Source organism: Myiozetetes cayanensis, unplaced genomic scaffold (genome assembly GCF_022539395.1).
Source record: "Myiozetetes cayanensis isolate MyiCay16 unplaced genomic scaffold, myiCay2020 scf895, whole genome shotgun sequence".
NCBI classification, from domain to species: Eukaryota; Metazoa; Chordata; class Aves; order Passeriformes; family Tyrannidae; genus Myiozetetes; species Myiozetetes cayanensis.
In genome coordinates, this window is record NW_026088180.1 from 353 (window position 1) to 14,731 (window position 14,379).

At 38.2% G+C, this 14,379-nt stretch overlaps 1 protein-coding gene across 1 annotated transcript; it reads right to left on the minus strand.

Annotated features, from left to right (window-relative positions):
- Nucleotides 1–890: 890 nt before the first annotated feature.
- Nucleotides 891–12,659, minus strand: LOC126652491 (nipped-B-like protein). The gene is made up of 9 exons (XM_050339245.1): nt 12,467–12,659; nt 11,745–11,935; nt 10,189–10,296; nt 5,535–5,735; nt 5,036–5,182; nt 3,710–3,999; nt 3,245–3,419; nt 2,438–2,623; nt 891–1,881 (listed from the first exon to the last, which is right to left on the minus strand). Exons 1-9 carry the CDS (start codon nt 12,609–12,611, stop codon nt 1,516–1,518), a joined length of 1,809 nt encoding a protein of 602 aa, XP_050195202.1. The 5' UTR covers nt 12,612–12,659; the 3' UTR covers nt 891–1,515.
- Between the last annotated feature and the right edge of the window lie 1,720 nt (nt 12,660–14,379).

The window sequence follows — 14,379 nt, forward strand, 5'->3', positions numbered from 1 at the left end:
TCTGCAAGCTAGTTTCATAAAAACAGCCTCCTATCATAAATTAAATTAATAAAAGAAAATAAACATAGATTTACTTATTGAGGAACACCAGTTTTAGAAAAAACATATTTGAAAACACAGCAAGATTTAATATGTCCCTAAAAAGTTCAGTTGTTTTAGGTTTTTTTCAGTTTGCAAATCTGCTGCTTTTGTTACTCTCTGGAAAGGCAAATTGGTTATGAAAGGCTTGTGGCAACATAGTCAAAACAAATGCTTCTGAAAGATTTCAATAGCTCTTTTTCAATTTAGAAAATGTGAAAACATCTTTCAATTAGTAAAAAAAATAGGTTAATATGCAAGCACTTAAAAAAAAAAATTTGGGAAGGAATGTAGCGTAATTGTCCAGACTCATACCCATTCACTCCTCAGATACTGGTAGCTATCTCCTCCTGACACAAGCCTCTCTATATTAACCCAGAGAAATTCATACATGAGCAGTTAGCCCAAACAAAATATTCATTCAGTTTTCCCCAAATTTAAACTGTCACAAATTACCATTAGGACAGTATTAGAAAGAAATTGAAGCATACAAGGAATAAACTATATTTTCTTTTTATATCAAAATGTACTCTTGAAAATGTGTTTGGCATAGTGCTAAATCATATAGTTAATACTAAATACTGCAGGATACAATAAACCCCTGGAGTTAACTTGTGTTTACACCCTATAAGGGATAAAAATAAAAAGACACAAATTATTCAGAAGTCAGCCTATAAAAAAGGTATAAACAATATTTTATGTCTTGTTTTGAAAACCACTAATGTTGTAAATTTTACATAAAAGACTGCAAAATAATATAAATGGTTTTAAACAGATCTTTACAATAAGAAATTCAAATGGAAACAGACAAGTAACAAAGAGAAGTAAAAAAATTTATTGCAGTATTCATTCCACCAGATTTGCTGGGGATCCCTTTTCTTGTATTATTTCAGGGTGACCTAATACATCAAAATCTACATTTACAAAAACTCCTCCTGCAGATAGGTCATAGATACTGCATGCGGTTTTTTTCTTTCTTGTTTTTTTTTCTTCAACAGAAAAAAAATATATATCCAGGAGATTCTGCCATTTTACAACCTGTAAAATCGGTGCTTCCCTGGAAACTGGCTACACTAAAGAAAGCCATCCGCTGCTAGGTTAAACTCCAAGAACACTTTATTAAGAACATTAACAGACTAATTTCCAACATTCACGTGTTTATTTTTTTAACAGAAAGGTTTTTTTCAAGATATAAACAAATTTTTAAACTATAATACAGTGGGAGTAAAAATGAACTGAGAAGTTTCTGCTGCACAACAGCGAAGGAAGCTCCCACATAAATGTTTACCAAACATTTCCTTCTTTTTTTTCCTGCATCCCAGGTTCCATTCTTACTCTTCATTTAACTGATTTTTTTTTTTTTTTTGCCAGAAAGTTGATATTTCAAGTTTTTCTGTTATTTCAATTCCTGTAAATTTGGCTGCACAAACAAATTCATTAGCTGGAAGTTCCATCCTTGGCAGCATACAGCAATCGTAAATTCTGAACAACTTTATTAGTCAGCTTATTAGCACTCGTTAGAGCAATTTTTTTGTAAATAATGTCTGACTCTTTAATAGTGTCTACCCAAGGCACCAGTTTGCGGCCATCACGGCGCTTAGCCTCAGTCCAGGAGCCACTGTAGGAGCCTGCCATCCACTGAACACTGAAGCCATTGCTGGTTTTCTGTACTACTCTTGCAATTTGTGGTCGGTCTTTGTACTTTGGACAGCAAATAGCGATGACATCCATGACATCAACACTTTCATTCATCTGTGCTGCCAACTCTGTAGAGTCTGAATTTCGTTTTGACCTTCTCAATGACTAAAACATTGGGGGGGAAAAAAGACCAAGTGTTACACAAAAGAACTTTAGTGAAATTATTGCTTTTATTGCTTTTAATCCCTTGACGCCGGGAGTTGGGATTTCCCAGCACACATTCCACTGCCGGCAATGAGACGCACCGTGACCGCCAGCGCCAAGGGGTTAACATATTCTTGTAAAATCACATACTCTTAATTTGTACCCGTGTCTTTATCTCTTATTGATATATAAAATTATATATACACACGAATCATAAAGCTACATAAAAACTTGGCAACAATAAAAAGGATAACACACAGTACATTCCAAAGGAAAATTAATAAATTTTTATATGGGATAAATCTCATTTTCTAGTTTGTTTTTTTATTGTCTTTTCTGTTAAACTTTCTACAAAAGTTGTATAAATGGTTAAGTAGAGAATCTCTATCTACAAAATGCTTTCATGTGGATTACATTACTTGTTGTACATTTAATATAATAGACTGACATTTATAAGCACATAAAAATAATTTTACGTAATACGCTGCGAAATACGTTGACTCCTCCTCCGTCTCACCCCTGAAGTGCCTCCTCCTCTATCCTCCCCATCACTTTCATCATCCTCTGTCTCAGCTGCATTGTTTTTAGGGCTGCCTCCTCCAAGAAGCGAGGTAATTGCTTTGTTACGAGCATTTGTGCTAGCTGACACCTCTCCATCTTCTTCCTCTTCATCGGGATCCAGGTGTTCCATAAGGAGCTTGAACTATTAAATAAACCCCCAAGAACAGATCAGTCTACATTCAAACTTTAAAAACAGACATTCATATCACACTACACTAAATAAAAAGCAAATGAAAAGGTAAAGAAACAGTGTAAAACAAATGGCAGACAACTTCAAACTTCAACAGCTTTTGTTCTACAAACATTTTACTTTCATTTTCTAGTAGATATGTAAAAGCTTTCTTCCTGTGTTTCCAGAAATGCAAGCTTTCTGTAATTAATATTTTAAAGAATTGGGGAAAAAAAAAGAGTAAATACACTAAATCTAGTCTCTGTTCTTATGATGGAAACACGGATAAAGGAAACAAGTTATATGGTAGAGGTATACAAGATGGATACAAGAAATTAGAAAATACTCTGGAAAGATGAATATATTTCAGTTGAAATTAATTTTTATTGTGTTTAAATTTATTAGAATACTTTGAAAGATAATCCTGCTAAACATCCAGAAAGGAAATTGTGAGTTATCAGTATATCACATAAGATTACCAGAAACTTAACAGTTTGAAATGTTCATCCAATACATCAGCATCTACTTTCAAGTTTATACTGTGTTACCTAATTAGAAAGAATTTCAGATTTTCTGCAAAGCAACTTTACTTACATCTAAGTACTGTTTTACTATACTCCTCTTCACTTCTTCAGTGATCTTGGAATTAGCCATATCACTCCGCAGAAAATCCAGAGTTTGTTTTGGATGGAAATACACTCCTGTCTTCCTGTTTATTGCTTTATCGTAAACTTTCGCAGATTCAGACGGAGAATATTTCTGAATTTTACTGTTTAAAGAAAACAAAAGGGAAGAGCTTTTAAGGAAAGTCTGAAACAATTTCAAGGAAAAGCTTTTAAAAATCTTCAATATAAGTAGTTATATTTTAACCATTCTGTATACAATAGACATCCTGGTAAGAAATGAAATCATTGCTTTTTCTAAGCCAAAGTTTCATTACATTCAACCTATATTTGTTTTTCTCTTATACAAATCTATTGCTGAAATAATTATTAACAATCAACTAAGCCCCCCCCAAATTCCAAATGTAATCCTTACAAGATGACCTATTATCCTTACCTATCAGAGAATCCACAGAGGTTCTTTAAATGCTGTTTCAGCATCAAAAGTAATAATATGCCTTGAGAAACATTTGCAAATTCAATTAATGGAGCTGAATTTTCTGGTAAACATTTCATCACAGCATTTATATCATTTTCTTCATCAGAATCTGAATCAGAGTTTACTCGTTTCCGTAACCTCCGAGGCTTAGAAGCTTCCTCCTCACTTTCACTACCACTGTTACTGTCACTCTCAGTCTCCTCGTCTGATGAAGGCTTTCTTTCCTTCTTTTTGTCTTTCACCATAGACTGCGAGACAGGGAAATTAGCACACATTCCAAAATTAGTGTAAGTAGCATCATGTACATTTCTAAAAAATCTTTCCAAAAATCCTTATTGACTTAAATTAGGAAGAATTCCCTGAACAATGTTATTAATTCATAACTTGATATTCAAAGATTAAAAGTATTTATGACAAAAAGATGCTGAATTATAACTTAAGTTCCCTGAAAAATTGATCCTCCCCTCCCCTCCCTCTCCCTCCCCTCCCCTCCTCCCTCCCCTCCCCTCCTCCCCTCCTCTCCTCTCCTCTCCTCTCTCTCCTCTCCTCTCCTCTCCTCTCCTCCCCTCTCCTCTCCTCCCCTCCCCTCCCTCCTCCCCCTCCCCTCCTCCTCCCCTCTCTCTCCCCTCCCCTGAACAGACCCAGCTCCCTCAGCCTTTCCTCATAAGAGAGATGATTTAGTCCCCTAATCATCTTTGTAACCCTCCACTGGACTCACTCCAGGAGCTCCATGTTTCTCTTATACTGAGGAGCCCATAACTACACACAGTACAAGAAACAAAGACCTTTTTCTTACAGGATTGTGTATTACCATAGCAACAGATACTATACCATTATTTGGGTTCTTATATGCTACCTTAATAAAAGACAAATTGTGCACTCTTTTCTTGCAATAAATAATGTATTTAAAGTCTCCCAGGTGACACACATGCAACTGCTATCAGATACTTGACAACAAAACAGAAAACAAATTGGATTTTTAAATTAAAATTATAAATGCAATTAATATTAATTCCAATTAATTCAGCAATATTAGGGAATTATATAGATTTAATATTAATATTAATAATTCTTTTTTAATAACATAAGCTGCAATGTAAGGAAAGTTTTTAATTAGTGTCTACCAGATATAGGTCAGAACTGAAAGGGTTGTTTGTTTTTAAACTACCAAATTAACATCTACTGGTCCATATCATAATAATGGTACTGTATTCCCTGAAAAATTGACCAAAATATATAGAAGCTTATGCTGTCACCATAATAAATAAATATAAATGCACATACCTCTTTAAATGACTGTAGTAGGTTACTACCAGAAACTGATAGTGTAATGTCTATATGATGCATTATAAACAGTGGCTCTTCCTGTGTTTGATAAGGAAAACAGGCTAGATTGTCTGCTATGTACAAGAGCATATTCACCTCTGTTTTCTGGAAGTTAAAAAAAAGTACATACAAATATACATAAAAATATCATAGATTTATACACTTAACCTGTGTTCCTAACAGTCTAAAATTAAAAAAAAGCATCACAAATTTTATTCTACATTTAAGCAACATTTATATATGCAAAATTTAGTCTAAAACCCCAAACCGAGTACAGAAAGGTATCGAATGATGCAAAAGTGACTAATGCATTCTATTAGGTAAATACCTTATATAATAAAGCAAAACAAAGTACCTTAGAGAAACAAAGTTATCAATAATTATGTCATAAAAATATATTGCAAAATATAATTGTATGTTTTATATTCTTTATAAGTGAAGGAAATGTGATGCTTACTGCAGTATCATCAAAGAGGTTGAGCAAAGAAATTAGAAATGCTCGTCTGTGTTGACGGTTCCCTCGAATCATGGAGTATAGGTGTGAACACAATGCACTGGATGACTCATCATGTCTAAAACCTCTTACAGGATCCTTTGGGCAGGTATTGATTGCCTGTTGTACCTGGTAAGACATCTTCATACCAGCCACTGCTTTCATCTGAAATGGAAAAATATATATTTATTTAAATCATTGCTTTCAAGCAGTAAAACTGAAAGTGGAAAATTAAAAAAATGCTTGTCAACAGAAAATTTGAGCGATTTTTTAATCTTATTTCCTTTTAAGTAGTTGCTCATCTGAAGTTTAACTTTCAAACATGCACTGAGGTGCACTACTACCTTTTGAGTTAGCAAGGAGATTAAAACAGAATTTGTGGCAGAGATCAAAATCTCTTGCAAACTACTGTCACCATAACTTCTATGTTAGAAACATATAGCTAATCTGTTTCCCCGCTACAGCCAGGCACAGCAATTTAAACAATTTTCAAGAATACTGAATCATAGATTAATCAGTTAGAAGGGATCCACAAGGATCATCAAGTCAAACTCCTGGCCCTGCACAGGACCATCTCCAAGAGTCACACCATGTGCCTGAGAGTATGATCAAAACGCTTCTTGAACTCTGTCAGGCTTGGTGCTGTGACCACTTTCCTAGGGAGCCTATTCCAGTACCCAATTACCCTCTGGGGGAAGAACCTTTTTCTAATATCCAACCTAAACCTCCCCTGACATAACTTCAGGCTATTCCCTCGGATTCTTTCACTGGTCCCCACAGAGAAGAGATCTCTGACTGCCCCTCCTCTTCCCCTCATGAGAAAGTTGTAGACTGCAATGAGGTCTCCCCTCAGTCTCCTCTTCTTCAGGTTGAACAGACCAAGTGACCTCAGTTGTTGCTCATACAGCTTCCCCTCAAGGCCCTTCACCATCTTCGTTGCCCTCCTTTGGACACTCTCTAATGGCTTAATATCTTTCTTATATTGTGGTGCCCAAAACTTCACACAATATTCAAGGTGAGGCTGCCCCAGTGCAGAGCAGAGAGGGACAATCCCCTCCCTCAACCAGCTGGCAATGCTGTGCCTGATGCCCCCCAGGACACTGTTGGCCCTCCTGGCTGCCAGGGCACTGCTGACTCATATTCAACTTGCTGTCAAACAGGACCCCCAGGTCCCTTTCCCGGCACTGTTTTCCACCATCTCATTTCCCAGTCTGTACGAACATCCACGGTTGCTCCATCATAGGTACAGAATCTGACACTTTCCCTTGTTGAACTTCATATGGTTGGTGATTGGCTAGCCCTCTAATTTGTCAAGGTCTCTCTGCAGGGCCTCTCTGCTCTTGAGGGGGTCGACACCTCCTCCCAATTTAGTGTCGTTGCCAAATTTACTTAATGTGCCTTTCAGTCATGCATCCAAGTCATTTATGAAGATGTTGAAGAGCAATGGGCCTAAGATGGAGCCCTGCAGAACACCACCTAGTGACAGGTCGCCAGTCTGATGTCACCCCATTCACTATTACCTTCTGCACTTGACCCATGAGCCAATTGCTCACACACCACCTGATGTCTTTATCCAGCTGTGGGATGGACAGTTTGTCCAGAAGGATCCTGGGATAGACAGGATCAAAAGATTTAATGAAATCCAAAAAGATTACGTCAATGACCTTCCCTTGATCAACTAGGTGGGGAACCTTGTCATAGAAGGGAATCAGGTTTGATAAGCAGGACTTTCCTCTCATGAAGCCGTTCTGGTTGTGATCAATGACTGTGTTGTCTTTGAGGTGCTTTTCAATACATCCCGGAACAATCTTCTCCATAACTTTATCAGGCACTGAAGTGAGACTGACAGGCCTGTAGTTTCCGGGGTCCTCCTTCTTGCCCTTCTTTAAAATTGGGACAGCATTAGCCAGCTTCCAGTCAGCTGGGACCTCTCCAGATTCCCAAGACTATTCAAAAATAATTGAGAGGGGTTTTGCGATGACATCAGTAGGTCTTTGAGAATTCTGGCATGAATCCCATCAGGCCCCATAGACCTATAGGGATCCAGCTGGAGCATCAGATCTTGCAGAAGTTCTAGGGCGACTGGGAGTTTATCATTGTCCCAGCCATGGTCCTCCAACTCAGAGGGGACCCCCTTAGCCTGTCATTGGTGTTGAAGACAAAAGCAAAGAAAGCATTAAAGACCTCTGCCTTGTCTCTGTCCCTGTTTGTGAGATGACCATCCATGAACAGGTACATGTTATTTCTGCACTGCCTTTTGCTACTGACATTTAAAGAAGCTCTTTTTATGGCCCCCCACAGTAGTGGGTTTAAGCACTGCTTGAAACTAAGCATCATGCAGCCGCATATGATCTGTCATATGGTCTGGAATATCCCTTGGATCAGCTGGGGGTCACCTGTCCTGGATGTCTCCCCTCCCAACCTCCCATGTGCCCCCAGCCCCCTCCCCTGCAGGGCCGTATGAGGAGCAGAAAAGACCTTGGCTCTGTGTAAGCCCTGCTGAGCAATAACAAAAACATCTCTATATTATAATCAACCCTGTGTTCAGCACAAATCCAAACAACGCCCCACACCAGCCACTGGGAAGGAAATTAACTCTACCCCAGCCAAACCAGCACAACTGCCCAGCTCCAACTCAAATTGAGCTTTGGCTGCACAAATTTCCTCCCTACAGTGAGTAGCAGCATCTCTGTATTCTTCCCATGTCACCTGACCTTGCTTCCACTGGCCATACACCTTCCTTTTTTGCCTTAAGTCCAAAAGAATCATATAATCATAGAATATGCCAAGTTGGAAGGGACCCACAAGGATCATCATGTCCAACTCTTAGCCCTGCACAGGATCATCCCCAAGAGTCACACCATGTGCCTGAGAGTATTGTCCAAATGCTTCTTGAACTCTGTCAGGCTTGGTTCAGCCAAGTTGGCCTTCTGCCTTGCCTGCTTGACTTCTGACATTTAGGAAGTGCTGCTCCTGTGCTCTTAGGAGGTGGTGCTTAAAAAGTGACCAGCACTGATGGACTCCAGTACCTTCAAAAGTTTTTCCCAGGGGACCTCACTCACTAGTTCCCTGAGCAACCTAAAGTCTGGTCTCCTCATATCCAGGGTTGCTGGCACTTTTCCTCCTGCCAACAGAGATTTTAAACTCAATCACTTTGCAGTCTCTGTGGCCAAGATGTCCTCCAATCCCCATTTTATTCATGAGACCCTTTCTGTTAATAAGCAACAAATTAAGGAGGGCACCTTTCCTAGTTGGCTTCCTTATTACCTGTACCATGAAGTTATCACCCTGGTGTTTTAGCAGTCTTCTGGACCTGTTTGTGCCAGCTGTGTGGCATTCCCAGTTAACATCCAGCAAGTTGAAGTCCCCCGTAAGGACAAGGGCGGTTGATTTGGAAGTGTCCCTTACTTCCTCAAAGAATAATTCATTGGTGTCATTGTTCTGGCTGGGAGGTCGATAGCAGACTCCCATGGTGACATCTGCATTATTTGTTTGTCCCTTAATCCTTACCCAGAGGCTTTCAGCCATGCCATTCCCAACTGTAAGCTCCATACATTCCAGTCCCTCCATTGCATACAACGCCGCTGAAATACTGAAATGTATTCATACATTAACAGAAAATTTTACCAAATGTGTATGCTTCATGTCGCTTGTAGTGAAGCCAACAACTGAGTCCATATTGGTACAATAGGACTGACAAACAGAAAATGAGTTTTTTTAACATATATCCTGTAATTTCCAGCTGATTTTACTTACTTCAAGGCTCCTGGTCTAGTTTCAGAACAATCTCTATCTAGGCTGTATATCCAACTCTCCTCATACAATTTCTGCTTCTGTTCAGCATAGTTGTCTTTTCATCTATACATTGTCTTAAATCCTAGCTGCCTACATAGCAAATTTCATCTGCTAGTCTTCACCTACTGAATTAGGTATCTATTTGGATGCCATGAACATTGCAATGCTCCGGTTTCAGTGGAATGCAATCAGATTTGGAAAGCCCCACAATGTAGTTTTCACACTGAACCAAGACTGGGGCCTTCTGAAATAAGGAAGGGGTGCTGCAGTTGAATTTCAGATCTTTACAGAACAATTGGCACTATGCCACAACTCCACAAGTCCTCACTTAGCCCTCAGATTTTTCTTTCAGCAAGATCCCTCAGTTCTTAACACCTTTCTATGCTCCTTCTGCTTAGATTACAATTTATAAAGCATTGATGCCTTAACATTCTAATACATATACACTAAAGACCTCTACATTTACAAATGCTCTCTACCAATACAGGAAAATCATTGCTAAACATTATGAAACAGTTGTCCTTACTTCTTATCAAATAAATGCTCTTAACATACTATTCAGTGAGGAAAACACTACTGTGAATTATAAATTAAAGGAATTTTTAGACTGGAAGAGATGCTTCAAATGATTATATTCTTTCTATTTCTAAGAACAGAAATCTCCGAACAGGGGAAAGAGTTGGGATCTTCTTTACAACTGCTTATAGTTATTGTCATTGTTTATTTGTTATTTATATTATTTTTCTGCAGCTGAGGCCTATTCGAGTGTTGTCACCAAAGAATGTAACAGTATTTTGTAAAATGATAAATTAGAATTACTTACGTGAATGAACCCAGCATATTTTTTGTCTATTTCCACCAATTGCTGGTCGGCTTTGTTTCGCATAGAGGGCTCTGGATCTGTGCCCATAGCAATTAAGTATGGCACACACTTGAAAAAAACCCAAATGAAATGATTATTCAGAGTAATTGTACCTCTTCTTTCTCACTCTTTGTTCTTCTATTAGTGTTATTCATGTTATATTCTGACTACTGCAGAAACTAGAATAAGAAACTTTATGCAACTTACTACCTGATTACTTTTTTCAAGCAAATAGGACAAAATACACAAAAGACCAGCATTATCATATAATGGTTCGAGTTGGATGGGACCTTAAAGACCATCTAGTTTCAACCACCCTGCCATGAGCAGGGACACCTTCCACTAAACTAGGTTGCTCCAAGCCCCATCCAACCCGGCCTTGGACACTTGCAGGGATGGAGCAGCCACAGATTCTCTGGACAACCTGTGCCAGGGCCTCACCACCCTCAGAGGGAAGAATTTGTTCCTAATATCTAATCTAAACTTGCTCTCTTTCAGTTTGAATCCATCCCCCTTCGTCCTTTCACTACATGCTCTTGTAAAAAGTCCCATGGTTCATGTCCAGCCTCTCATCCAGCAGCACTCCCAAGTCCTTCTCCCCAGGGCTGCTCTCAATCTGTTCATCCCCTAGCCTGGATTGATACTAGGGGTTGCCCTGACCCAGGTGCAGCACCTTGAACTTGGTCTTGTTAAATCTCATAAGATTTCTATCGGGTCACTTCTTGAGCTTGTCCAGGTCCCTCTGGATGGCATCCCATCCTTCAGGAGTGTCAACCACACCACTCAGCTTGGTGTCATCTGCAAAATTGCTGAGGCTGCACTCGATCCCTTCATCTATGTCATTAATGGTGCTATTAAATAACACTGGTCCCAATAGGGACCCCTGAGGGACACCACTGGTCACTGATGTCCACTAAGACTCTGAGTCATTTTAAATTATAAAAGTTGTGTGAGGTTTCAGGTAGTATTTCCATTTCTCTCAAACTCTAAGGTCAATTTACACTACAAAAAATGCCTTTAAAAAAAAAAACCACACTACCAATTATGACTGAACATGCACAAAGGCTGTGTTATAAACAAATAATTACAAAAATATTATGTAAGCAAAGAATAATGGAGATGATAACTGAAGTTCTGACATTGACTCTGTAATTCCATAGTGTTTGGAGGACACGGGGGGATTGAGGTGGAGGCAAGTTGCCACAGTTTTCAGGGTAAAGAATTAAATAAGGAAAACAGCTTGGCATGCACCTGAAATTTATAACAGAAATATGCTCCACAGTACATTTTTAAGTGCTTTTTAGGCACTGGCTGGGCTTTTAGATCTTGATTACAAAGAGAAGAAAATACAGCATTTGGAATCTAAATTTCAAAATATGCTTTCTGTAAAGGCCCCTTGCTACAATAAGAGATTACTGTAACGTAACTGCAAGAGAAAAACTAGAAACGTATCTAGCAAGTGTAAAAACCTCTGAAACCCGAATAACAAAAATCCCCATCATAAAAACTTACCATACCTGAACAGGATGGATGAGACCCTGGTTTAATGTCAGTGCAATGACATTTAGAGCAAAGTGGCGTACACTGGACTGGGTATGAAAGAAAGCCTCAAGGACCTGTTTGAGATATAGCTGCATGATGGAACTACTCATCCCTGAGGAAATATCACCCATTTCCTTCAGGTCTTCCTGCTTTGCTACTTTTTTCCCTGTAAAAAGGAAAAAAAGCAATAGCACACACAACAGTATAGTCATTTACTTTACTATTACTTGATGCATGCTGATCTTTAAGCTTTACAATACATAGACATTTCAGTTGTCTTAGAATGGGTTTACGATCTCATGAAACATAGAACAGTCTGATGGCAAATATACTTAAAAAAACTAAAGACACATGACTTTGAAGACTTGTTCCTCAATAAAGGTTTTAATTTTAAAAATTTCTTATATTTTATCTGCAAATTAACCTTACAGAAGATTTTGATAAAAAGTATTACTACCATCATTACATCAATTATGCATTCTGGATTGCTTTCAGGATTTATACATCCTGAAGGTAAATAATAAGCTACAATTCTCAATATACCTATGCACACAATGAATTTTTGAAAATTAAACTAAGATATCTTGCATACAATATTAATTAATTAGATAACAATCTCAAGTGACTCAGTTCATGTATATAGTAATTGTAAAATTTAGGTTTTGCATGCCTCAGCACAGAAGAACTCAACACTTACAATCTCTGTCTGCTTGCTGCATACGTGTATCCTCCTCCTGCAAGTAGGTCTGGAGGTTTTTTAACACCTGAATTTTTAAGTTTACTGAACAGTTCTTATCTGAAAGAATGCTGTTGTACAGAGTCTTCACTTCCTGTTCGAACATTAAACTTGGGTGTTGTATAAATGCAAATCCTAAGGGTGAAAGAAAAGAGGAAATATTCCATGTTACTAACTAGAAATTGTATTTCTGCTTCTTAAATATTTCTTCAAGATAGAGGTATGAAATTTATCTCCTCACAAGTGTAGTATTAACAAAACAGTATTGCTTTTTCATATGGACACCATTCTAATTTTATAAGGAGTTCTATTACCCATGACTGTCTGATAGATAAAGATGGGGTGCTGACCCAGGGCAGTTGAACTAAGAAGAGTCATATAGGTTTGGAAGCATGTCCAGTGTACTGGTCTGCCTCTAAACAACTAGGAGGTCTCCCAAGGGCAAGGGAGGAACATTGCTAAAAATTACTCATTGTTTTTCTAATAAATTTGGAGAAAAACATTCTGTTGAAATTGTGAATAGTTATTCATATGGAGGCAGAGCAAATGTGGAAAAGTTGCCAAATATTTATACATGAGTATTTAAACAATAAAATCTTAACAGAAAAAATATACTGAACACAATAAAATAAAATTTATACCTCTCACTGTTATTATTCATATAACTATTAAGGTCTTATCTTGAAAATTATCTGAAGCACTCCCAAGACTACACCTGTTGGAAGATGCACACTGTAGAACTGTTTTTAGCTGCAGCCTTACCCTTGAAAAAGAACTGGTTATTCTTAGTCAGGGAAGTCTTTATTTCATAAAAACTTTGATCTAAATTAGTCTTAGCATATATAATTTTAGATCACATATCTAGATTTAGAACTACTGCCAACAGACCCTTACAGAGTATCATAAAAAAACAGTAATGGGAACATAACTTCCCAATCTAAACTATGTTTAACTGCTTGATTAATTTTTTAAGACTATAAGAAAAGCAAACATTAAGTGTATTTTTCACGACCATAGGAAACTAAGATTCTGAATGAACACACAGAAAACATATAAACATAAAAGAAGAATGAGGGGAAAAACGAAAGCAAAATTATGTGAAAGCAATGTATAAAAGTGGGTCTAACAAAGGGAAGACTGTGTCAGGTTTTTAAAACTGGCTCTATGCACTCAGAAAAGGCAGTGTAGGTAAAGGCTAAGTCTAGGGCAAGACCTCAGTGTGTTTAAGATCTCATTTCAATTTCAAAACAGGAAGAGGAAAGAAGGCATGGGAGATGGAGGGGAAAAGAGGTGAAAGAAAAAGGAACGATGCTCCTCTTTGAAGTATGTAGCATAACTGTCCACTCTATACAGTTGTCATCATGGTTAGGCTTCATGAATGAAGATTTGAGAAGGACTCTACCCACGCTTGCTGCAAGTGCGCTGATGGCTAAAAAGGCCAATGCGAGATAGACAAGTCTGGTTGCAGAAGGCACAATGGAAAGTCTCCTTAGGTGGTATCGGCAAGACATGGTTCTTTCTGCGTTGTCTTTTCTCCTCAAGAATGATTCTACATGTGTTCTCAAAAGAAGCAGAAGCATTATAGTGTGTTTCCATGTCTCCCAACTGGAGGTCAGAGTAGACCAATAATGATGATCAATATGGCCAAGGTTGAGATATTGTTTCAGGGAGTCCTTGTATCTCCTCTTTGGGGTTCCTCTCTTGCGGCAACCAGTGGCAAGTTTGCCATAGAGCACAATCTTAGGGAGGTGGTAGTCCTTCATCTTGGAGATGTGCCCTGCCCAACGCAGCTGTGTATATTGATGTTTATAACCTGACCACCTCCAAGAAAGTCCAACCCATTTCTTAAGTTTAATTTTGAAAATGAAAAGCAC